Here is a 26,641-nt window from a genome sequence, read left to right on the forward strand (position 1 = left end):
TTGAACCCGAACGGAACAGCTCAGCGGTTTGTATGGCTAGACCCACCAGGGCAGTGGAGCTTATTCTGGCAGAATCCCATGGACGAATGCGATTCTTTCTCTCCGTGTGGCTCGTTCGGCATCTGCAACGCGAACGAGATCCCGCACTGCAGTTGCCTCTTGGGATTTCGGCCCAAGAATAGGGGTCGATGGGCTCTAAAAGATGTGAGCGATGGGTGTGTTAGGAACACGACGCTCGATTGCCGGAACGGTACCGGCACGTCCGATGGATTCTTGATTGTGAGCGGGGTGAAGCTGCCAGATACGTCGGCGGCGGTGGCGGATGGGGAATTGGGGTTGGATGAGTGCAGGGTCAGGTGTTTGACGAATTGCTCCTGCACCGCCTACTCTTTGGCTGATCCCAGCAACGGCGGAACCGGGTGCATCATGTGGACGGGGGAGCTTAAAGACATGCGTTTGTATGCCAACGGTGGGCAAGACCTTTACGTCCGCGTTGCCGCCATTGATTTAGGTATGTGTACTTGGTATTTGACATACATGCTTGCATACATCATGTGTATTGCGTGTTATAAAATTTAGGACGATAAAAATAAAAAACAAAATTCTATGTTTTGTTTTTTTCATGAACATCTAATAAACAAAAAATTAAAAAAAATTTGTAGTTTTCAGAGTTTTTCTGATGAATACTAAAAAATAAATCACAAGATCTGGTCAGATGAAATGATTAATTATATAGATATATTATAAAAATATGTTGTTTGCTCAACCAAAGAAGATAGAATTACAAGTCTATATTTTTATAAATATGAGAGAATGGTGTAGATTCGATAGTTAGATAATTTTGGTCGATGATAATAATTTGATGATGGCAATGAGATGATGGTGATCGAATAATGATGAATAGATTATGATGGGTCAATGATGATCATACAACAACGGTTAGGAGACGAGTGTGGATGACGACAATCGAGTGATGAGTTCGGGTGTTTCACCTAATATATCCATACCACTGTTCAACATTGCAATAGGTGTACCCGAGCGCTGTGGTGTTACATTGTCTGGTCGGAGGCAGACAAAGAGTGGAGCACTTGTGCGCTCTGGACCCTGACGCTGCTAGGGAGCATTGTGGCATTATCGCGCAGACTGAAGATAGAGAGTTAAGTGTTGCGATGCTCCAAATCTTGTTTCACGGCACTGCCGAGGACTAGACAATTTTCTTTATCATTTTTCATGAAGAGTGTTGCCCTTGGTGGTTTTAAGGTGTTTCTCTTTATTTGTTCATGTGTGAGAATGTTGTAAGGCTGAAGAGAGACAATGATAGATGAGAGAGAGAGAGAATCTATACTATCTCTCCCAAATTTTTATAGTGATTTCTTTGTGTGGTGTTGCTCTATGATTTTTCTGGTTTCAAGTTTTTCACATTAAATCCTTGTGTTTGTTTCTTTCCACTAAATTTTTTTCTTATTGCTTGTGTTCGCTGCGTGATTTTACTTCCCCAATAGAAAATGGCAATAAAATGACAACAACCAAGAGATGACGGTCAGATGATGACAGTTGAGCTATGATGCACCGACACGCCTCTTAAAGAGGGTATGCAGTGTCGACACGTGTCGACACGGCATGGACACGTGTCCGACACGGCATTGGAGTGTCAGAATTTAAAACATTAAAATTTAAATCGGACACGGTGTCGTGTCCGGTTATTAAATGATAAAATCGTCCGTTCTATTTAGCCTTTTCGCGAACGAGAAGCCCTATTTTTCTGATCCACGAAAGAAATCTTCTAGGGCGGACCAAGAGAGCTCACAGTCGACTCCAAACGGAGCCCGTTGCCTTCGCCTCCCGTTCCTTCGTCATTTCTGCTCGGCCAAGCAGAGCTCGTCTTTCTCATTCCTTCGTTCTTGCATTATTTCTGCTGTCATTCGAGGCAAAGTTCGCAATCAAGGTCAAACAGAGCACCTTCTGCGCGCAAGAGAGCCAAGAACTGTAAGTGGATTGCGCCATTTCTTCTCTTCATTGTTGAAAAACCTAATGTACATGCTCGGTATTGCTTGGTATTGCTAGGTACATGCTCGGTACCGCTCAGTACATGCTCGGTACAGCTCAGTACATGCTCGGTACTGCTAGGTACATGCTCGGTACTGCTCTGTACTGCTAGGTACATGCTCGGTACTGGTAGGTGCATGCTCAGTACTGCTCGGTACTGGTAGGTACATGCTCGGTATTGGTAGGTACATGCTCGGTACTGGTAGGTACATGCTCGATACTGGTAGGTACACGCTCGGTACTGGTAGCTACATGCTCGGTACTGGTAGGTACATGCTCGGTACTGCTAGGTACATGCTAGGTACTGGTAGGTATATGCTCGGTACTGCTAGGTACATGCTCGGTATCACTCGGTATCTTCACATACAAACAACTTATGAACTTTAAAAACAAGCAAACTTCAAAATTATAAGCTAAACAAGTTATCAACTTATCATGAAATTGATTTATTATTGCTTGACATTTTTACTATAATGTCACCTTAATTTTTATATATTATATTAAAAAATTATTATGCTGTGTCCACGCCGCACCCATGTCCTATATTTTTAAAAATTGCCGTGTCCCGTATCCGTGTTGTGTCGTGTCTGTGTCGCCGTGTCCATGTCGGTGCATCATAGCAGTTGAGTGATAGGGGCTAGACAATGACAATTAGACGATGGTGATGGCTGGCCGTGATCGTCAACATCAAACATCAAGTAGAGTTCTGAAATTTCTTAGATCTCTAAGCTATCACGAAATTGAAGTCTAAGTACATTCGATCTCTAAGTCCCTTTCATGTGAAGTATGAGGGTTTATTTATAATTACGTTAAAATGTGTATTTTGCTAAATTTAGCTAAAATTTTATAATACTCCATCAGAGAACTTATATTGAATAGTTTGATTATAAATCTTTTATTCATAATTAAGTACTTTTATGGCCTCAGAATAGAATGGCCTTGACTTTATTGGGTTTATCACATCAAATTGTTTGTTTTGACAATAGGGATGCAAAATTCAAAGAGACAGAGACCATTTGATACTTCAATTAATGTCCCAAAAATTATTAGCTCTCATTTAGGTGCTTGATTTTAGCTTATTTGGACTTAGATTAGACCACCTTTGGTATTGTTCGGTTCATCTGGATGCTCAATTTGACTATAAATTTGCTAAAATAAGACTTTAAATGATTTTGAATTTAATTTTGAAAGTTCCTAATACAAAAACTATATTAAGATTTGTGCTGATCAAAATGAATTTTCTTAATATATATCAAAGCAATATTGTATTCGATAAAATAGCCTCATATATAATATGCACGAGAATAAAAAGTAATAAAGATGTATACATTTTTTTTAATTATTTTATTTATTTTTAGGTTGACTTCTTTTGGTGCTATTTATAATTCGATTTCATTTGATCATGATTATAGCTCAGGATTCATTTGAAGTCATTCATTCTCTATCTCAAGTTGAACAAAATCTTCTAAATAGTTTTAGCTGCTTCAACATTTTGAAGTGTTTTAATATAATTTTTCATATAACTGGAATCAGATCAGAATATTCTGACATCAAAATTCACAATGATCTTAAAAAATGATATCATTTTTCTTTTCTACTGATTATATATAAATATATTTATAATTTAAATTTATCTTCAAATTAAAATCGCGTTATATAATGCTATTATAAAAATTTCATGTATCAAGTTTAAACCTATTTTGATCGAAGTGAAATTAAATGTTTTTATCTTCCAGATAGAAGCTTTCTCTGTTTTTCTTCAAAATGAGCCTTGTTTTTAGGCAGAGAATCCTGACCTCAAATTGAATAGGTTGGCTAGCATCTATAGCTGCACCTTTTGCAGTTAATATAACAAAATGCAGAAGATCTGAATTCATATATAGCTAGCGAGTGGTCATTAAAAGGATGGATTGAATATTTTGAGCGCCATTATATTCCAAATATTAACTCATTAGTGCTGATAAATCATATAAGTTATTTCTCGTTGTATCTGTAGGCACATCATCAAGTCAATCTGATCACAAGGGCAAAAGGATAGCTACAATTGTGGTGCCAATTATAGGGAGTTTACTAATTGGATTTTTATTAATCAGCTGTTTGATAGCTCGTCACAAGAAGAGAAGAAATTTTATTAGGAAACGTATGATCCAATTTTCCTTTATTTATATTACTCAAGTGTTCCCAATCAATAATATGTATTTCTCTTGTCTTTATTTCTCTTTTTATGGTGACTATGAACAGTGCAAATGGAGAATGATGAGGTGGCAAGTGATAAAGACATAGATCTTCCTTTATTTGATTTTGAAACCATTGCTGATGCAACAAATAATTTCTCAGATGAGAACAAGCTCGGAGAGGGTGGTTTTGGCTCTGTTTACAAGGTAATTAGATTTCAGATAAATTTGATTATTATTAAAGGACTTACAAATAGATATTGCTTTTTAAAAGTATGATTATATTCTATATTCATTTATTCCTGTGTGTCAATAAAATTATTATGTTTAAGAGATTTGTGAAGTTTGAAGAGGATGGTTTTGGCTCTTTTTATAGTTGCAGATACCTCCAATCTGGGGGGAGAAAGTCAACCGTGGATGATATTTTTTTGTGGTCGAGTGGAGAAAGGAGTAGGGAAAATATGTCATAGAAGTAACATCCGAAGATGTTGGGGTATGTTATTTAGAATTGTAGCTAACGTCTATAGTAAGGTGAGAGGAGAAGATCCACAATCATTATAAAAATGTATAAGGTAGAAGGGTTGTCCACCTTGGCCTATCATCAAGTCCAACGACCAATGAGTGGTGGATAGAGAAAATTATGGGGAGGCTAGTGCCTCTCTTTATATAGAAAGTCTATATCTCCATCAATCATGTATAAAGATGGTCCTATTATACATGGTGCACAAATGTAAAAAAAAGATGATGGTCAGACTAGGAGTTTTGGATGGTGACATATAGTAAACTAACACTCACTAATGAGCAAGTTAGGATCTAACATGTGAAACCAACGTGGTGGCATAAGAGGTAGTGATAGCTCTAAGGCAAAAAAAGAGGAGCTAATAGACACACATAGAGCTAGCAAATAGCATAAGAGCTAGTAGGCTCCAATGCAGCAAGCAGAGGAATGATGGACCGAGCTATGATGCCCCAGAATCCATTATGGAAGAATTATTCTTTTATCTTCTAATAAACAATAACTAGAGCTTCCTAATTTCTTTTATCAATATAAATATCAGTGAAAGAATATATATATATATATATATATATATATATATATATATATTGTATTTATTTTTCAAAAAATCACGTTATTACTCATGATATATACAATCATATCATAACTATATGTCATGAGTACAAAATAATAACTTAAATAACAAATGCTTGAACTTGAAGAATCTTGATCAATTTCACATCATCCTCTTTTTCCCTGTCCTGAAATCATTTAATTACATATAATAAGCTCAAGCGCCCAACAAATTACCAAATTCTATAACTAGCTCAAAGCACGACAATGAGCAATATGCATGTTAGTTGTCAAATAATAGCAATAATATTTATATGATCACGAATCAGTGTAGGAAAAATAGAAATAAAAAAAAAGCTGATTAACAATAAAGGAACTAGTATGCAGGTCAAAGGATGGAGGTAGATGAGCTAACTGACAATATAGGAGTTAACCAATACTAGAAGAGTTGAAATACAGCGTAGGGGCTAGCAATTGGCTCTCAAGTGGTAAATAGAGGAGCTAATAATGCAGAGAAATCAGATTTAATGAACCAGTCGGTTTACAGGTAACATAAGCCAAGTTGATTGATATGCCGGTTCAAGGTGAATCAGCCCAGCCGGCCCAAAGGAGGCCGGCTCAATTGGTGTACAGGAGGCGGAAGGAGTTCGCCTCCTCTCTTGTTTTAGCCCAAAGGGGCGGGCCCCACTAGTCCAAACAAGATCAAATTGAAAAGGAGTGGGCGGCTAGGGCTTGGGAGGGAAATTAAATTTGGAAAGATATTGTATTAAAGGGGATGGAAGGGATTAGGAGAGATTATGTTTTGATTGATTGAAATTAGGGTTTCTTGGCGTTTGAGCTCTACAATCTCTTGTCTAGAGATTTGGGAGAGACGATCCTCCTCTCAAATTGAGGATCTCTTGTATCTTTGCTTTGTTCTTGTCTCTCTTTGTTTGTTATAAGATTTGCTATCGTTTTGTTGTTCTTCCACCACGATTCCGTTATTTTCTCGTTGTTTTTACCGATTATTGCTAGGTTTGCTTGCGAACTCAAGTAGATCTGATAAGATTACTTGCGAACTCAACTATTTTTTATCAAATTGGTATCAGAGCAAGTCTTGGGATCGGTGGAGGGCTGTTTTTGGCAAATTCCTGCAGCAATTTTTGGCCCGGAAAAGGAGGAAGTTGTTGTTTTTTGAGTCCCAAATTCAGATTTTGTGAATCTACAAACTCCGGATTGTGATGGCGGCCAAGAAGGTGGATGATTTGGAAGAAAGGCTTGAAGGGGAGATGAATCAAATCAAGAAAATGATGGAGAAAAGGATTTCATCCATGAAAGGACAAGTAGCCGATCTCCGGGACATGATGAAGAAAATGTTGGAAATTCAAAACCAAATGGCGGCTTCCGTGGCAAAAGGGGTGGAAGGGAAGAACACAAATTCTGAAATTCGTAGGGAGGACGATGAGGTGGAAATCATGGAAGGAGAAAGAAAAAGACCCCATCTGGAGCCTGCCCAGAGGGAAGAAAGAGGAGGTGGATATGTGAAAAGTCAGGAGGGTTACTATAGCTGTCGAGGTGCTGATTTTGAAGAAAGAAGGGGGGATTTCGAAGGGGGTTTGGGCTATGACAGGGCAAGGGAAGATCGGGAGATGTGGGATGGGCCTAGCACTTGGGAGAGGGGAAACTATGGAAGAATAAGGGGTAATGGTGGCGACCAGAAGGTGAGAAAGTTGAAGATGCCTATATTTGAAGGAGAAGATGCGTATTAGTGGATTTATAAGGTGGAGCGATACTTTACCGTCAATGGGCTGACGGAGGAAGAGAAGCTGACAGCATCAGGCTTGTTCTTATAAGGAAAAAGCTCTATCTTGGTATTAGTGGAGAGACCAGAGGAGGCCTATTATGAATTGGAGGGAATTCAATGACTGCATAATAGAACGTTTTCAAACCGATCGGGTAGGAGATTTCTATGAGCAGTTCTTTGCTTTGACACATGAGGGATCAGTTGCAGACTACTGGAAGTGATTTGAGCACCTAGCTAGCAGGGTGGAGCGACTATCATATACGATATTGGAGGAAAATTTTATGAAGGGGTTGAAGGCGGAGATCCGAGCAACAATGAAGGTTCTAATGCCCCGTGACTTGGGGGAGGCCATGAAGTTGGCCCAGGTGGTTGTAAATCAGAGAAATTTGGAGAGGGGAGCCAGGAGCTGCTGCACAGGGGATACTTATAGGATGACAACCACCCATCTAGCACCTAAAGGTCCTGCAACAGGAGGAAGTCGGGAGACCACGAAAGAGAAGACAGTAGGAGGAGGGAGTGGGGGAAATTTCAAGCGGCTGACAAAGAATGAGATATAGGAGAAGAGGGCTAAGGGGTTGTGCTTCAAGTGCGATGAAAATTATACCCTAGGGCATTGATGCAAGGATCGAACTCTTCAGATTCTCACCGTCTGTGATGAAGAGGAAACTGAGGAGGGAGGTGAGGAGGAGATTGTAATATAAAAAAAAAATCTGCTCCAGGATCGTCCAGGACGATCTGGATCGTCCTGGGACGATCAGTTGTAATTTTGCTCCAGATTTTGCCCAGTTTTGCTCCAGGTGGTTTTTTGTGCACATCGTCCAGGCCGATTTGGGCATCGTCCAGGATCCGTCCCCGTCGGGTCGGGTCGTGACAGAGATAGGGCATCAATGCTAATAATATCTCTATTTATTTCAGCATCACTTTGAATGATAGACCCGAGATATCTAAAACTCGGTTCTATTGTTCAAAGTGATGGTTAAATAGATCGGGATATTATTAGTAGAATTCAAGTTGGATGGTTGAAGTGGAGGAATGCATCAGGCATGTTGTGTGGCAGAAAAGTACCTCTCAAACTTAAGAGAAATTTCTATAAGATGGTAGTGAGACCTACAATATTTTATGGCACCGAATGTTGGTCATTAAAAGAAAAGCATAAAATTAAGTTAAAATGTTGCTCAGGCGAATTAGTGGCTTCACTCTTATAGAGATAGAATGCGAAACGAGTATTTACATGAGAAGGCTGGAGTAGCTCTAGTGGAAGATAAGATTAGAATCTCCTTAGATGGTTTAGCACATAAAACATCAACCTTCGGATTACCCGATTAAGTGAGTAGATGTATTAGATTTAGCCAATGTTAAGAAAGCTAGAGGTAGAACTAAAAAGACTTGGTTAAAAATTATAAGAAAAGTCCTTTTTTATTAAATTTAAATAATAATTTAATTCTTAATAGGACATAATGAATAATTTAATTTTTAATAGGACATAACGGAGAAAAAACATTCATATAGCCAACCCCAAGCTGTAGGATAAAGACAATGTTGTTGTTGTATTTATCTCTAAAATTTTCACTCTCAATTCAAAACAAATATTTAATGCTCTTTCTTTGGTTCACAAAGCACTATAATATAGTTCATTTATATACTTTGCAAGAATAAATTTTTTTAGCTTTCATATATGTATATAGTATTAGGAATAAAATTAATAATAAACCATACATAATGTCATAAATAAAAAAAATTTGTAAAATTCACAAATGAATCCTCGTATATCCATGTGACAAAATATTGCAAATTCCTTATATGCAGTGATATTAAATATTATCATGAATTTCATATCTAGTTCATATGTTATAATAATATATTAACATAAATTTTGAAGTTGAATGATGTTTTATTTTAAGTATGTCTAATACCTCATCTCAAAATTTTAATAGTTTACAACATCTAGGTCTTGATTTACATCCAGTAAATATAGATTCTAGTGATTAAATCATGAATTACACTTAAGTAAATGTTACAGTTGATGTGATTATAAATATTGTTGGAGTGTGGAAATTGTTATTAATGATATTCAGGGGAATCTCTTTAAAAGGAGGAAGTGATAGACACTAGGGGTGCAACTGACCCAAGCCAGTTCGAGCTTGACTCGTTAACGAGCTCGTGAGTTGAGCTTATTGAGTTTCAAGCTCAAGCATAATTTCAAGCTCAAGTTTAATCCAGCTGATACTCGACTCGATTACTCACGAGCGGACTCGGACGTGGGCTTAGACGCAAAATTGTGGGGGCGGGAAAATGAAATCGCAGGCGGGCTCAAATGCGAAATTGGAGCTCTGACGCAAGATGCAGGGCGAAATCAGAGCTCGAACGTGAGACGTAGGGCAAAATTGGAGCTGGGATGAGGGATGCAGGGTGAAAGTGTGCGAAATCGAGCTCGAACCATGGAATTGAGCCGATCGACATTGATGAGGACATCGACAGACGTTATCGACGAGTCTCTCAACGTAGGAATCGTAGATCGATGGCTACGATTCATAATCTTTATTTTTTATACTTTTATGTATTGTAGTTTATTTATTTATGATTGTACCATTTCTTTTGAGTTTGCTTGAGTTGTAGCCTGAGGGGCATTTGAGTCATTGCTATTTTATTTCTCTAGGCCTATATATTGTGGCCTTTTCTATTGTAAAAGGGATGATGATTGAAATGAAAATTCAGCTTTTGGTTCTTGATCTCTTTGTGAGTTCTTGAGAGTAGAGATCCTAGAAGAGAGCATAGCATCACCCATCGGCCGCTTGTAGGAGCCGAGACTCGTGGTTAGTCTTCATATTCCTTTTCACCCCTTATACTTCCATAGCCGACCCCTTCCCCTTCCCCTTCCCCTTCCCCTTCCCCAAGCCCGCTGCCCTTCTTCTCCCTTTCTCCCAAACCGAGAGCCTCCCTTCCTCTCCTCACCTTTCCAACCCATGGCACCCCACCTCATTTCCTCTCCCACCGTCCGCCGACCCCCAACCACAACCCCACTCGACCGGTGGACCTCCGTGTTCACCCCCACTCACCGACTCTCTTCCCTACCACAGCCACCGAACCCCCCATACGTTTTCCCCCTCCAAATCTGAATTCAAATCCATAATAAATTCTTTCCTAATTTGGTCCCATTAATTTAGGAGCTGATTCAAATTCAAATTCAAGTATTTGAATTTCAAATTTCCTCATAAATAGCCCTCCTCTAATGTAGGAAACATTCCCAATTAATTTAAATCTGAAATCAATTTTAGATTTACACCATCAGTCCTTTTAATTGCATGGGACCACCTCATTAATACCCAAATCCCTCCCTCCATCTCTCCTTGGTCGGCCACCCTAACATTCCCCTTTTAATTAATTAGATCCCATAAATTAAGGATCTAATTAATTCAATCATCTCCCCACTTTCTCTCCTAGTTCCCACTTGTTTCAAATTTGAATTTCAAAGACATTAATCTCTAATTACTCCCTAAATTTGAAATTACTTTCTGATTTAACCTTTTCCCTTTTTCCCCTTTGCTTGGCCAATCCTACCCGACCCCCTCTTCCACTCACTCTCTATTTTGTCTCTTAGACAATCACGCATGGCCGACCCGAATGTTGATCATGAGATTGTAGAGGATTCTTTGGGCCAAACCGACATTCTCCGATCTCCATTCTTTGATTTAAAGTTGGACGTCGACGACTTCGTGGAAAACTACATTGACCGCATCATCTTCACGTTGGCACCGTCAATTGAGGAACACCTCATCGGATCGTGAACAATTGTGGGGCGTCCACCAATCCATCTGTTGCCAGCTACCTCTCCATCAACGAAGATCTTGGGCTACTTCTTCCTAGTGATGATCTCTTCTCTAGTGTGGAATATCTTTTTCTGCTAACCCAACAAGTGATTGAGTGAGGAGGTCCTCAAGGTGAAATCTCTCATTATTAAATTGTGGATTATTGTTATTGCGCTCATAAAACTTACTCTTTTCTTTGATGCTTGATTAATCTAACGTGTACTTCTTTGCCTAAGCAAGTTAAAAGCTTCGAATTTATAAAATCTTTCTTTGTGTGAACATTAATTTTATATTGGAAAAGTTTTAGACGATTGCTCTTCTTAATTTCTCGCCAACTCCTGGTAGTTTCACATCAGACATGCTCGTTTCAGTGGCACAAGCCGAGTTCGAGATCAGGATTTGGCTCGTGAGTCGAGCTCGAGTTAGGCCTGACTCGAGCTCAACTCACCTCGTTTGCACCCCTAATAGAGACATTTAAAAGTTTGGAAAGACTTCACTGTAATAAAATTAAAAAATGATGGTGACAAAATAAAAGGGTCTGAAATTTTGTTAAAAAGGTTTGGAAGTTGTAAAAGGTCTTAAGTTTTGTTGATTGTAGTTCATCATCTAGTGGAATTTGAATCATCTCATTTCTTGTTAACTTTGATGTAGTAAATGAGCTTGACTTCTATGGGATTAAAATGATGCAAACATTTTGAGGAGTTAGCATACGTTTGTTTCTTATAGACTATTTCGTATTCACATAAATATCCATGTAATCACCATCTTGTTTCAACGAATGACCTTGTCATCACCACCAACTCCCATGCTCACCGCTATCAATGCCGGTTAGCCGCCACCGCTACCACAAAAATCAAATTATTTGACATTAAAAAAACATATATTTAATATGCCAAACATATTTTATTTCATGTCAAAATACAAATAAAATTAAAATTAAAATAAAAAATTGATCCCAATAGACCCTAGGTGAATGGATAGATGTTTCCAAATAAAATGATACCCAACATACCTTTGTGTGCAATTTTCAAGGATTTTTTTTTTCACTCAAAAGAACTTGGCTAAAACAAAATTGGTTAAAAAAAATATTATTTCTTAGCTTTTTCATATGATGATAAACTTGTTCTAATTCAATTTCAGTTGGTTGCATATAAATATTTACATGAGATGCTAATGTTTAGGGAAAGATCAGAGAAAACGGAACGGAGATTGCTGTGAAAAGACTCTCCAAAAGCTCAAAGCAAGGGATAAATGAATTCAAAAATGAGGTGATGTCAATAACAAAGCTTCGGCATAGAAATTTGGTTCTACTTTTAGGTTGTTGCATACAGAGACAGGAAAGGATGCTAATATATGAGTACATGCCAAATAAAAGCTTAGATAAATTTCTATTTGGTAAGGTCGTGAATATTGCTTCTAATTAATTTTTTCAGTTTCTTATTTGGGGTCAACTTGTTAAAAATAAATAAATACTTGCTCCAGGCCCTACAAAACACAAGCCAGACTTATTTTGCTAATATTTTTATTTATTAGCAAACTTATACTTACCTACTACATCTAAGTGCAGACAAAGAAAAGAAGATGTTGCTAGATTGGAAAATTCGTTATAACATAATCGTTGGAATAGCTCGAGGACTCTTATATCTTCATCAAGATTCGGCAGTTAGAGTTATTCATAGAGATCTGAAAGCTAGTAATATTCTTCTCAATCAAGAGATGGTGCCTAAGATCTCTGATTTTGGCTTGGCAAGAATATTTGGAGAAGATGAGGCAAAATCTGAGACCAAAAGAGTAGTAGGAACATAGTAAGAGCTGTTTGTTTATGATTTATATATCCTAATGCATACATAAGATATTATTTTCATATAACTTGTATAATTATTAATTATACAAACTAAATCTTTTCATGCAGTGGCTACATGTCTCCGGAATACGTGATACAAGGCATTTATTCTGCAAAATCTGATGTATTTAGTTTTGGTGTTATAGTTCTTGAGGTTATAAGCAATCAAAGGAATAGAGATTCTTCTAAATCTAAATCTATTAATCATCTTGTAGAACTGGTAAGTTCTATTATCTTTTATTCTTTATAAAAAATCATTTGTTGTTATGGATAAACAACCTATATATATATTGTTTGACGCAGGCGTGGAGCTTATGGAATAAAGGAAAGACTTTAGAATTAGTTGATGAATCAATAAGCAATTCATTCTCTATTGCGGAAGTATTAAGATGCATAAAAGTCGGGCTTTTGTGCATTCAGGAACGCCCTAACGATAGGCCCTTAATGTCTTCTGTTATTCTGATGTTAACTAGTGATAAAGAGGTATTACCAGAGCCTAAGCGTCCTGGTTTTGTTGCAATGAGGCAACATTCATTTGAAGGGGATCATTCATCGTCAACTAAGCAAGAATCTGATTCTATAAATGAGATATCATTGACAATACCGTTTGGGAGATAATGAAGGTAAGTAAATATATTAAGGCTTTAGCCATCTAAACTCCATATTAAATTTGTCGCATTTTTTTGGAATGTTTTTTACATTATGTTGTAATGTTCATATTTAATATGTAGTATAGTTTGACTTAATCCAATTAATTGCTTAAGTCATGACTTCTAAGGCTCAAATATTTTTTATTCATTTTAATGAAATCTCACAGCTTTTTACTTGAGATTTTTTTTCTCTCTATTTTTATGTTCTCTTTTTTTTATTCGATACTCTCGACATAATTGGATGTGATTTATGGATATTTTTTAATTCAATTGTTGATGAGAAGTAGCATCCTCACGTTTTAAACTTTATATTTTTATCTACAAGCAAGCGAACAGGTAATTAAATGACTAATAGGGAGTTGGCTGCAAATCTAACAAAACTCAACTTTATTAAAATCGCTAAACATATAAGAGGCCAAAGAGCAATATATAACAATTGCAGCACTTATGCTGCCTATAAGCCATAAAAGCAGAATCGATGATAAACACATCAAGCAGCCACACTGTTGAGTGAGGAATAAAATCAAATTTGTTGATGTAATAGTGCACAACTTCCAGTTTATATACAACGGCTATGTAAAAATAGCCTATACTTTTTCTGCTCTTTTCCTACTCACATCAAGAAAATTTTGCTAGTCACAACAAAGCCGCGGCATCTTGATTAGTTAGTTGGATGTCAGCTACATTATTACTGTCATTTATACCACCCGGGTTGTTAATAGGTTTTGATTCAGCTTCTCTATCTACCATGGATCATTGTAACAGTGATATCATTTCCACTACTATAGACATGATCCGACGTTGACAAATTTGCTACTTTAGAACCATCTTTAGGATAGAAGCCAGGCCTCTTAGGTTGAGGCAGTGTCATGCCTTCACTACCCAACATCAAAACCACTGAAGCCATTGTAGGCCTATCTTCGCTACCTTCTTGCACACAAAGGAGACTAATCTGCATACATCGCAGAACTTCCTTCTCTGGATAGCCATACTTGAGCGCATCATCGACTAACTCCAGGGATTTACTTTCTGACCATAGTCTCCAGGCCTGCATAAGCATTCCTAAATTAGAACCATATATATAAAAGGCAACATGTATATTGATTTCTCTTCTCTAATGATACTTACATGCCCTACTAGGCTCACATGGTTGTCATTTGGATCAAACACTCTATTCTTCTTACCAGTAAGAATTTCAAGAACAATAACTCCAAAACTAAAGACATCAGATTTTATTGAAAAGATGCCATGCATTGCATACTCGGGTGACATGTATCCGCTGTCATATGAAAATATAGAATTGTAAGATATTCTGAAGGTTCATACTATAGGTAGTGAAATAAAGAATGAGAAAACTTACTATGTTCCAACCACTTTCTCTGTGCTTTCTTGCATTTGGTCTCCTCTTACAATCCTTGCCATGCCAAAATCTGATATTTTGGGATTCAACTCCTTGTCAAGAAGAACATTGCTAACCTTGAGATCTCTGTGAACAATTTTTAATCTAGAATCTTGATGAAGATAGAGTAATCCTCGTGCGATTCCAATAATTATATCAAATCGTTTTTGCCAATCCAGCTGACAGCTGCATGCTTTATCTGCCACAATATTTTATGTTACTTTAGCTTTACAAAGGGAAAAAAATAGTTGGGAAAGCATAAAAATTTATTTGGCAACAACAATAATTCTCAAATATTAGAAAATCACACAATTTATACAACATAAAGAGATAATACTCATCGCCATGATACTAAATAATCCCATGACTATTTTCCAACACATTTCTTCTCGCAGAAATTAGAACCTTATTGAAAGACCAGGATAATGTGGTTGACTATCCTGATTATAGAAAAGTTTTTTCAGGAGTTCGAATATATAAAATATAGCCACTTTCAAATAGAGCTGTGAATAAATAAGCGTATAGAATAAGTCAAATAAATGAATAAGTTGCATATTCTAATGATAATAAAGGCTTTGATCCGAACAACAAACTTCAGAACATAAATTACTCAAATCCTACAAAAAGCATAACTGGTTTGCACCCACATCATTTCCCTATTTGCATTCAGTTAGATTTCTCAGCATTATCACATAGATGATTACAAAATTGTTTCTCAACAAAGAAACTAAATATGGCGTTTTAAAAAGTGTTTGGCACTAACCAAATATGAAAGAATCCAAGCTTTTATTGGGCATGTACTCATAAATCAATAACCTTTCCTCTCCCTTAATGCAGCAACCAATAAGACGAACTAGATTCCTGTGTTGCAGTTTTGCAATTAACATAACCTCATTCATGAACTCATCCAACCCTTGAACAGAATATCTGGATAATCTCTTGACAGCAATCTCTTGTCCATCTCCTAAATGACCCTGCAGATTTCAACATTCAAGCAGCTTCAGACATTGCATATTTACATCTTCTAACTTTTGTAATTGTATATGGAGGATAAAATAATTCATTAGATATTGCATAAACAATACAATCAATTTATGCTCATAGTTCAATATCCAATATAATTTACTTAGCCAAAAAATATATGGGGCTTACAAGCAGCTAGCTAAATAAAACAAGCATTTGATATCAAACATGAAAATGAAATGAAGATGGAAGTAGAGACGATGAAAAAGACTAATATCGGGAAAGCTTCTTAGCATAGGGAAATTTCATGTTCATTCAAAATTTAGTTAATAAATTAAATGGTTAAATGATGAGTGTTCGCAAATTTACCTTATAAACAGGGCCAAATCCTCCCTCTCCAAGCTTATGTCCGTCAGAGAAGTTATTTGTAGCAATCTCAATTGCAGACATATCAAATAAGGGAAGTTCCATTTCTTTTCCTCTGCTCTCCTTCACATAACCATCTCCTACACCTGACAAGCAAGCTTTAAATATTCAAAAGTAACACTTGTTTTTCTTTTTTACTTGCATGTCATTAGTGCTATTAAACATTAAGAAGGATTAATAAACCTGTTCTTCAATAGTTGACTAAAAGTTCTGTGATCACCCAAAATTATTTAAGCTCCAAATTCATATTAAAGTTTCGTTTGGGACAGCTTTCTTATTGCTTTCTAAAATAGCTTACAAATTTTTAAATTTTTTTTTTTAAAACTAAAAAGCTGCTTTATAAAGCACATGAAAACTGTTCCAAACGAAACCTAAATCATACATCACATATCATTCTATTGAATTTGGAGCTATTTAAATAATTTTTATCATTAAAAAAAAAAATGAAGGCACATGTAGCTAGATAACCTACCCTGCTTTCTTTTCTTCCTTAATGCATAAATCCCAAAGCAAGAGAATATGATAAAAGCTAACCCCAATGGGATGACTACTGCAACTATATGCTTCCTCTTGCTTGACGCACTTTCTGTTGAATCTGCATAAGAAATTATCCCGTTAGAATTTATGGCATCAGTATAATTAACATGACCGTGCAAAAAAAATATTTATTAGTGATCTAACTTTCTACTTGTCCATGTGATCTGTATCACGGCAGAAGTCATTTTCAGGCGATGTCACCGTGGAAAATGGAGGTTTCCTCTTTCCAAGGCTATTATAGAAATTTTGAGTAGGAAGGAGCTCTTTGACGAAGATCATTAATTACATAACTCAATCATGAACGTACAACAACGTTTCGAATCAGGTCTACAAATTTTTTTTTTTTCGCATCAGGTCCCACAATCCAATCTTATTCCCCAGCTTCATTTTGGCTATCTTTCATCTGAAATTTGGAGCAACTAAGGTTTGATATATACTTCCTAAAGGTTTAGAATGCAACCCAATGGAACCTTCAGACCCGGTTCGGTTTTTAATTTTTATTTTCTTTTTGAAGCTATTTGACAAATTTGATAGACTTTGACTGGTCAAGATTGTCCACTGGCTGGATTCATTGGCATTCAATTTAATGATCCTATTAGTAAGTATTACCACCTAATCTATATGTATATAGAATTATAGATACATTGTTGAACCACTTGCGTAGCAAATAGGATATCTTTTTGGAAAGAGTAATTAATTAACAATGGCTAATACGTCTGTGATATTAAATTTCGGCCTAATGAGCATACCCAAATCAGCGGCGGCTAGCCGGAGATAGAGATCTACACCTCCTTGAGTCCATGAAGCAAACTCCTTGATGTCCATTAGCTGACCAACCCACCACAGTCAATTCCCACCAAGCACAACATAAGCCACGCACGAGCATTTCCCCAAACACAAAACACCACAGTCCTTTACTCCCAGGCCGGCGGCCACCGTCACGTTCTCCGTGTCCGGCGGCTTCACACCACTCACCTTAACAAAGCCATCCCCTCCTCCAGAGCAAGCCAACGCCGTTCTCCTCTTACACCCTCCTGAATAATCTCTCAACGTCCAATCCACCATCGCCCTCGGCTCAAACCCCTGTAAGCACTTACAAACCCCTTCAGGGTAATACACGTTGCATATACCGAACGCCCCGCACGTGTTGTACCCGTCGCATTTGTCCTCCGGCAGCCACCAGTACTGCCTCCACTGGCCGCCGAGCCACACCAGCCGTTGCAAACCACCGCTGGGATCGAGGGTTATTAAAGTCATTACGGACTTGTTGACCGATTCGTATGTATAGAAAATTTTGTCGGGTTGAACTACGAAGATGAAGTTGAAGTGGACATCCGAGTTCATTTGGGGAATGCCGCTCCATGAAACTCCAGTCCATGGCCCTGTTCGATACTGGATGTTTGAACCGCTCCAGACTACGAGCTCCGATGAACCAGTGCGGCGAACGCCGTAGGTATACGCGCCCGGCGAGGGGTCGTCGAGCGATTTCCAGGACATGAGCCGCTTTTCAAGGTGACGTGTTAGGTCTAATCCGAGTTCCATTTCGGGGAGGAAAGCGTTGGAAGGGTCGTAAAAGCTCTCCCAAATAATGGCATTTGATCCCTCGTCGGTCAGCATGAGGTTGCCTGAGTCGAGGAGCTTCAAAGATGGGATTTTTACGCCGGAGGTGTTCGTCGACCAAATAGTTCCGATGCCGCCGCCGCCGCCGTTGACGTTGCCGGCGGTGATGAGAATATTGCCGTCGTTGGTTAGAGAAAGAGTGGCGTTCCGGGCGGTGATCGGAGATCGGCGGTTAGCGACCCAGACGATTTCGCGAATCGGGATTTTGTAATACCATATGCCTAAGAAAAAGTTGGAAGGTGCGGCGGCGTTGAAGAAGCCTAGCTCGAATATGCCTCCGGCGGAGATGAGGGTTTGGCCGGCGGTGAGAGGTTGGGACGGAGTGATGGTGTCGGTTGCTGCGGAGGGGATGCTTTGCGTGGAGGAGAGTAGGAAGAGGATGGCGAGCAAGAAAATTGCCATGCCTCTGCTCTAAATTTTGATTTTAGGCTAATAAGAAATGATTCATGAAAGGTATGGAATGGTTATACAATTTCTAGGAGAGGAAGAAGGTATTTTTATTTTTGTCCTTTCGACTTTGGTGGAAGACTAATAAACGCGGAATTCTACCAGAGGCAAAAAGTTCTTTCATGGAGTGTGGCATCAGCACGAAGACCTAAAATCCAACCGGGGCCCACTCCATTTGTATTTTGCTAAAAATTATTGCATCACTTAGAGCTACATCAGGTAGACTATAATATATCGTCACATGCACTTACTCTTCACCGCACGGCCCGACGACCCGACCTGGAACGGACCCGGGAGTTTGCGTCGCTCGATATTGGTCGATTTTGCTCGACAAAAACAAAAAATACTATTATATGAAGATCTTCATATAGCGGTATTTATCGTTATTGGAAATCAATACCGAGTAATACCTAGCAATACTGAGCAAATACCGAGCAATACGCGAACATAATAATCCCGGATTCGGTCCAAGTCAGGTCGTCGGGCCGCACGATAAAGAATAAGTGCACGTGACGACATATTATAAGCTACCTGATATAACTCTACTGACGGAATAATTTTCTTAAGAAGTTGTATCTGATGCATGGACGGTAATTCTCTGCGATTAGTTTACATAATATTTAATTCTTATTTGCTTGTTAAAATAATAATCAACGGTCAGTAAAATTTAAGTGGGTTAAAAAATGATCCGATTCCTAATCCGATTTTAAAAACATAGGTTCAGAATGACTTGTTTAATAAATAGGTTAAATTTGAGTTGAATTTTTCAGACTCTTTATTAAACATATGAAGTTCAGATTAATCTGAGAACTCATTTTTTTACCTAAAATATCACGTTTAATATGTGTTTCTTTATTTTTTAAACACATTTACTTTTTTAATTTTTTTTATCAATTATGCTAAATCTTATTAATTAATAAGTTATAAAAATAAAATTAAATCAAAATTTTTAACATGTCGAATTCGGGTCATTCGCGGGTCAAATTTTATCTGATGTTTTTGATATGTTTATTAAACGGTACGATTTTGGGTTGACTAGAATCCTTTCGGGTCAACTTTGAGTCGAACTTGAACCTGACCCATCAATCCGTTTTGACACTCCTAGTTAAATCGTTATTGTTTATATGTAATCGTGTGATGCTAGAACATCTAAAAATATAAATTTATACATCATTTAACATGCTTTAATTATCTGAATTAAATATTTTTTTAAAAAAAATCTTTTGAATTTTAATTATTCAAAATGATTAAATGATGGAGATATACAACTGCACCTCGATATAACTATAAAAATATTTGTTATATTTTTTATCTAATTTCCTTTAAATAATACTGCACTTATACTTGGGAGTTTCTCTGTCATAATACATCAAAAATAGAGATGTTTATTGAATAAATTGATATTAATAAATTAAAAAAATATTCAAAATGATGTAAGATATTCTATAATGACTTAATTACTAAACTTTGATTGGCTATTTTCCTTTATCGGTCGCCAAAATTGAACTAAATTTTGTCAAATTTAAATGGGGTTGAAATTATCATATTTGAGATCCTATTGATCTATGTGAACGCAACATGTGAATGATTTCGATTTAAGAAAAGTCAGATTATAACTTGATAAATAGTTAGGTTTGAAAAATAACTTTTGGCCTGGCATCAAAAGTTTACCCAAACTAACTTTTTGCCGTTGAAACATTTTTGCCCGAGTCAAATTCAGCTCGAAGTTCATATTCTTCGTAGAATGCATAATCTACTTCCTTATATCAACTAGGTCCTATAATATATCACTTATTCCATGAAAACAAAAGGAGTACTACAAGGGTCAAATCAATAGAATGACCGGAATAAGAAATCGAATACAATAGAATATAACACAAGGGAGCTCAATCGAGAAGAAAAGTATACACAAAAGGCCACCAAGCTCAGTATTGGCAAAGACTACCAACCAATTCGAATTCAGGCACTGACCATCCAGAGGAGTGAATGAGCAATAAACCACCTAAAAGCCAACCAACCGCCAGCATCGCTCAGAAGAACCACCACCAAAGGTTGCCAACTAGTCATAGATCCAGAGTGATGAGCCCGAGCCACATCATAGCCCAAACAAAAACAGTAATATCCGCATGGCCAACAAAAGAACTCATCCAGAAAAGGCTACAAGTTGCCAACAGAGGAGAAGAAATAAAACACCAACACGGCAGCACACCCAAAAAGAGTTATCTTTTGGATTTCTGCTTTCTACGTTTACCCACCCAAAAGTGATCATCTCGCAAAATATCATTATGAGCTATAACTTCCACTTCTTCAATCTCATAAGAAGAGGGAGAGGAGCATTCAAGCCAATCAGTTTGCAATCTAACACAATCCCTCGGTATGTCTCTTACATGGGCAACCAAAGCATTAGAAGAAATCAAATTAACTAGGACCTCAACAAGCTGGCCATACAACTGAACAATAAGAGAAGAAACATTAGGTACCACTTTACAAGAAACCACAACAAAATCTACGGAAGTTTGATGAGAAACAACATGGACTGAAACACTAGATAGCTCATGCCCAACTTCCCTACTAATCTCATATAAATAATTATTCTTCTCTTTCAAACAGTCCACAACTATAGGAGTAGAAACATCCATAGGAGAAAGACCACATTGTAAAACACAATTATTCAAAGCATTAGGCCTACCCAAATTTTGTGAATTCAAAACACCTTCAAAAAATTTAGGAACATCACAATTCAAATGGTCAACCATAACAGGTGGCAAAGGCACATGCCCATAAGGCAAAACCTCTACAGTAACGAGGGGAGGACAAACATGAAAAGAAGCCGTGGGAATAGGAACATCCAAAATAATATGATTAATATCTGCAGACCAGGGCAACTCAGCTAAATTATCCACATTGGCAACAACATTCGCAGCACCACTCCCAACAGCAAGATCAATAGGACTACAAGCATTAGCAGCATCAGCATTATCCCTACTACAAGAAACATGTTTATTAGAAGCCTTAGAGCAAGAAAAAGATAAAGACAACACATCCTCCTCAACCAAAACATCATTAACCCACCCGACAATAGCATCAGTAGGGTCCGACAATAACTCCAAATACTTGACTACAAGAATAATAACCAAGAAACTTCCCCAGACTCAAGCTCAGCAACCCCACCAACCTCCAACTTATAAAAAACCTTAACAAAACAAGAAGGCCTAACAGGGACATTTAACGGGACAACAAGTTTAGTCTGACATTCCCCCCGAGCATGTCCTATAGATTGACAATGAGCACAAAAAGGAGGAAATTCTTCCATTTCAACAAGTTGGACGCAACTGAGCTTCTCAGGACCAATCCACACTTTGTCTGGATAATTTTTCGTGATATCAAGTTCAACCAAGACTCTCACAATAAAATGTCTAGAGCCCAAGGAAGTGGCATTGTCGATCTAGCGGATGTCCAAAAATCGACCCTAATGCATGAAGAATCCTGGGATTAAAGAGATGAGGTCGAAGACTGGGGAAAGAGATCAAAATAGGAATCAGAGGGCATTCAACACTAATATCCAAAGATGGAGACCATTTAGTTAATTTCAAATATCAATTGTAAACTAGGTATGATCTATGGTTGAAAACTCGGCTATAATCTAGGTCATTCGAAAGTTTAATCAAGATATGCGTAGAATCGAGCAGAGTAACCGAATAAATATTAATATTTTTAAAATAAATTTATTTTATTTATAAAATTTAAATATTAAAAAAATTAATAAAAACCACCTAAGTTTTTTATAAATGTTAAACATTTCATATATTTTTTTTCTAAAAATTGAGTAAGTTTTAAAAATCTCACTTAAGTTTTCAAAAATCCAGACTAATTTTTAAAATCCTGCCTAAATTTAAAAATTCCGGCCCACGTGAGCTGGCTCGCCAGCCGACTCGAGCTCGTTTACAGTGAGATGAGCTCGAGTTTGAGCTCACTTTCCAATTAACAAGCCGATCTCGATAAAGGCCTAAACTTGACTTGACTTGATTCATTTACACCCCTAATTATAGCTGCTTGACTCAATGACTAATTTGATTGCTCAAATAAGAGGCTGATTAGTCTGCTTAGTTCAGAAGGTGATCCGTCAAGCATAACACACTCAATTTAATTATGGCAGTCAAGTGCGCATAAGGTTCTGTTAAGTACTTGTAGCCCTCTCCCTCAAATCATTTACCTAGAGTAGATATGCACTAGAGCGTCATCATAGCCATATATTGAGCAACATTGATTGAATTTAAATCATAACATTTTGATAGGAAAATTGAGTACTTTTTGTTTAACAAGTCCTGCCTTAAAGGATTTCCAAATCCAATGGCTCACATTTGCCGTCCTGTGTTGACTTGATTCTTTCCAATATTCAGTAATGCACCAGTGAAAGTGACATTAAGCCATCATATTGGTGGCTGTACATAGCATGCAATATTGGGTAGCAGCCAAGAGAGAATGGTGGCAGTCAAGACCCCTATTCTATGACAAAACCCTTTAACAGTACAATAATGTCATTCAAATTTTTTGCACAAATTTTGTCCACACGCATTCAAGTTTGATTAGGTAAAATTTTCATAAAAAATATTAAGGCCCAGCCTAATTTCATTAATCATAAAATATAATTACAAACTTTGAAGAAGAGAACAAACATAGAAAACGAGCAGAGCCCAAAATGATAGAGATAATACTAAAGAGCTGCATAAAAAAAGATAATGCTCAACACAGAGAGCAAATAAGAAGCATAAATTTTCTTTTTATATACAAACAAGTTTCTTTTACAAAATTGAACTCTGAAATGAATAAAATTGCTTCAAAATAATAGTAATCAGCATTAAATTCATTAGAATAAGCTCTAATTATCAAATATACATTCAAATGGAGAAACCTACCCGTTGAGGAGGAATTATTACTTGCGGAGTCCGGATGGCGTCCAGACTCCAATCAAAATAGGCCACATCACTATAAATTGTACATAGCCAGTATACAAATTATACACAATGTGTGTATAGATGACATTAACTATTTTAATTAGAGTCCGAATACAAACTACGTCCAAACTCCACACATAATAATTTCTCCTGTCACACAACCCTCCAAGAGAAAATATATGAAAATATATTATTTTATTATTGTCTACACCTGTAACATGCAACAAGCAGGCAACCAGAGTTAGCAGTCATAACTTCAGTTTTGCCAAATTGGGAAGAATATGAGTGAAATAGAACCCATCTAAAATCCATTTTGATGCTACTTATACTTCTAGTCAAATGATCTTAGAGGAAGTTTTGGTGGGGTTTGATCTCTTATTTTTTATGTCTGTTATTTATGCTTCCAACTCGCAATTCCAGAGAATCTTGCTTTTGGATAAGTTAAGGGAAATCAATCCCTCCCCAAAATCCCCGAGTAAAAGCTCCCCACCCAGCCAAGAACACTAGGAATAAAACTCCACTTCACCAAATAATACAAAAGGGAAAGCCTGATGCACAGCCAAAACAACATCAAACCACAAAACACAAAGATCACACCATCCTCACCAGAACTTGGATCACAATGCACCAGTAATAGCAGCACCCAACACCACTCAGCATTAAGCACGGCCTAGCATAGACAAACCTCTAGAACAATAACAATAAACCTGAAGCCACCAGAATATGGAAGAGCCAAGAAAACCAAGAACCATATAACATGAGCCAACACAGCCTAGCACTCCACACAGAAATGGAGGGACAGAGCACCCAGAACAAAGCAAAACCACCCACTAAAACAGCCGAAATTAATGACAAACATAAGGAAAACCAATTTGATCTAATTTGACAAGACCTTGAGCATAGAGAGGCAGCTGATCCCAGCACATCTCCTTATAATCCTTGAAAATAGAACCCAAAATGGTCAGGGCCTGCGCAATGGCATTTCCTTCCACCATAATAACTGAAAAAGAATAAGAAAAAGACTCCAACTCATATTTAATATTTCTCATGATGTAAAACAGATCACGGCCACATCTACTATCATATTTTTTTATGTTGCTTACTCATAAGATCAAATTAAATAATTAAAAGAAAAGATAAATATAATTCTCCAAATGCAAATCATAGAGTGTGACATTTTATTCCTCACATTTTTCTGTGATGGATTTCTTTTTTTGTTATTATTACGAGAGGTCTGCCCATAAAAAGGTTAGATATCTCACCTAAAAATCTGTAACCATCATCTAACGTATTAAATAGTGCTTGTAAGATTTTTAATTTATCAGCGGCCGTGTTTTGTACAAGTCTTGTAGTAAACAGTGGCCTCACACTTCAAATGACTCGGTCCTTCAAGTAGTCTGCGCTGTCACATCCAAACTTCAATGTTGGGCCCAACATTGAAAAATTATAAAGTGTTAATTAATTGTCTTTGAGTTCGAGTGAATCCAAAACCATGATGCAATCAAGAAATCATGAGGACCTCATCATCTTCATTGGCTTCGTTGTCCTCCTCACCACCCACTCTACCTCCGCCACGACCAACCTCGGCGACACGCTGACAGCCAACCGCCCCCTATTGGACGGAGAGATCCTCGTATCCGCCGGCGGTGTCTTCGCCCTTGGCTTCTTCAGCCCGGACAATAGCTCCGGCAAGCGCTATGTAGGCATCTGGTATCACAACATTTCGTCCCATGACGTTATCTGGGTTGCCAACGCCCGTACCCCGGTTTCTGGCTTCGCTGGCTCTCTCACCCTCGCCCCCAACGGCACCCTTCTCGTCATAGACCGGAACACTACCATCCATTGGTCTTCATCCCCTCCTCCCACCAATACCGTCCAAGCCACAAACCCAACCGCCCGACTCTTTGCCAGTGGTAACCTGATCGTCAGAGGTGGCAATAAGTACAAATGGCAGAGCTTCGACTACCCCTCAAGCACGGCCCTTCCAGGAATTTTCATTGGCTGGGACCTTCAGACTGGCTTTAGCTGGAACATAACTTCTTGGGCGAGCTCTACTGACCCATCGCCCGGCACCTACGCCATGGCAATCCAACTCAGAGGCGTGCCGCAACTCGTCATCACCCAAGATCATGAGATCATTTACTGGCGCGGTGGCCCATGGGTCGGGAACGGCTTCACCGGCTTGCCACAGATACCCAGTTATAATACTATCAGGATAAGCTTCATCACAACAAGGGAGAAGGTAGGGTACACTTCTGAGCTGACTAGCGACGCCAAGTTGAGAATGGTCCTGAACCCGAACGGAACAGCTCAGCGTTTTTTATGGCTAGATCCGCCGGGGCAGTGGAGCTTCTTCTGGCAGACCCCCATGGACGAATGCGATTCTTTCTCTCCGTGTGGGCCGTTCGGCATCTGCAACGCGAACGAGATCCCGCACTGTAGTTGCCTGTCGGGATTTCGGCCAAAGAATAGTGGCCGTTGGGCTTTGAAAGATGTGAGCGGTGGGTGTGTTAGGAACACGACGCTCGATTGCCGGAACGGGACAGGCACGTCCGATGGATTCTTGATTGTGAGCAGGGTGAAGCTACCAGATACGTCGGTGGCGGTGGCAGATGGGGAATTGGGGTTGGATGAGTGCAGGGTAAGGTGTTTGATGAATTGCTCCTGCACCGCTTACTTTTTGGCTAATATCAGCAACGGCGGAAGTGGGTGCATCATGTGGACCGGGCAACTTAATGACATGCGCTTGTATGGCAACGGTGGGCAAGACCTCTACGTCCGCGTTGCCGCAGCTGATTTAGGTATGTGTACTGAATATGTACGAAATTGGATCTTTTGTAGGGAAATAATTAACTCTGCATGTGCTGGCATCATTTTCATCATGAATTATAATGATTTTAAAAAGTTGATCGTTATCTTTTAG

General features: G+C 38.1%; 2 protein-coding genes across 4 annotated transcripts in view; one reads left to right on the forward strand and one right to left on the reverse strand.

The window, feature by feature from the left end:
• The window catches only part of LOC110105336, a 39,348-nt gene that overhangs the window by 2,882 nt on the left and 9,825 nt on the right, over positions 1–26,641 (forward strand). Inside the window, 10 exon segments of the mRNA XM_028699307.1 lie at positions 50–511; positions 4,043–4,186; positions 4,288–4,427; positions 12,060–12,297; positions 12,299–12,683; positions 12,791–12,941; positions 13,025–13,335; positions 18,311–18,443; positions 18,543–18,698; positions 25,181–26,519. Of these exon segments, the coding sequence (XP_028555140.1) occupies positions 50–511; positions 4,043–4,186; positions 4,288–4,427; positions 12,060–12,297; positions 12,299–12,683; positions 12,791–12,941; positions 13,025–13,335; positions 18,311–18,443; positions 18,543–18,698; positions 25,181–26,519 (3,459 nt within the window).
• LOC110109650 (G-type lectin S-receptor-like serine/threonine-protein kinase SD1-1) lies at positions 13,347–18,841 on the reverse strand. 3 transcript variants are annotated; one of them, XM_020840833.2, is made up of 7 exons: positions 17,446–17,668; positions 16,632–16,754; positions 16,103–16,245; positions 15,534–15,744; positions 14,732–14,969; positions 14,500–14,650; positions 13,347–14,419 (listed from the first exon to the last, which is right to left on the reverse strand). In XM_020840833.2, the coding sequence occupies exons 1-7, from the start codon at positions 17,519–17,521 to the stop codon at positions 14,111–14,113; spliced, it is 1,251 nt and encodes a 416-aa protein (XP_020696492.1). In that variant the 5' UTR covers positions 17,522–17,668; the 3' UTR covers positions 13,347–14,110. The 3 variants fall into 3 exon arrangements, 2 of the variants coding, with proteins under 2 accessions (XP_020696492.1, XP_028555150.1); XM_028699317.1 differs by having other exon boundaries at positions 16,694–16,754; positions 17,446–17,525; XR_003702321.1 differs by lacking the exons at positions 13,347–14,419; positions 14,500–14,650; positions 14,732–14,969; positions 15,534–15,744 and having other exon boundaries at positions 16,194–16,245; positions 16,694–16,754; positions 17,446–18,841.

The sequence above is a fragment of the Dendrobium catenatum genome, unplaced genomic scaffold (assembly GCF_001605985.2).
Source record: "Dendrobium catenatum unplaced genomic scaffold, ASM160598v2 fragScaff_scaffold_1242, whole genome shotgun sequence".
Lineage (NCBI taxonomy): Eukaryota > Viridiplantae > Streptophyta > Magnoliopsida > Asparagales > Orchidaceae > Dendrobium > Dendrobium catenatum.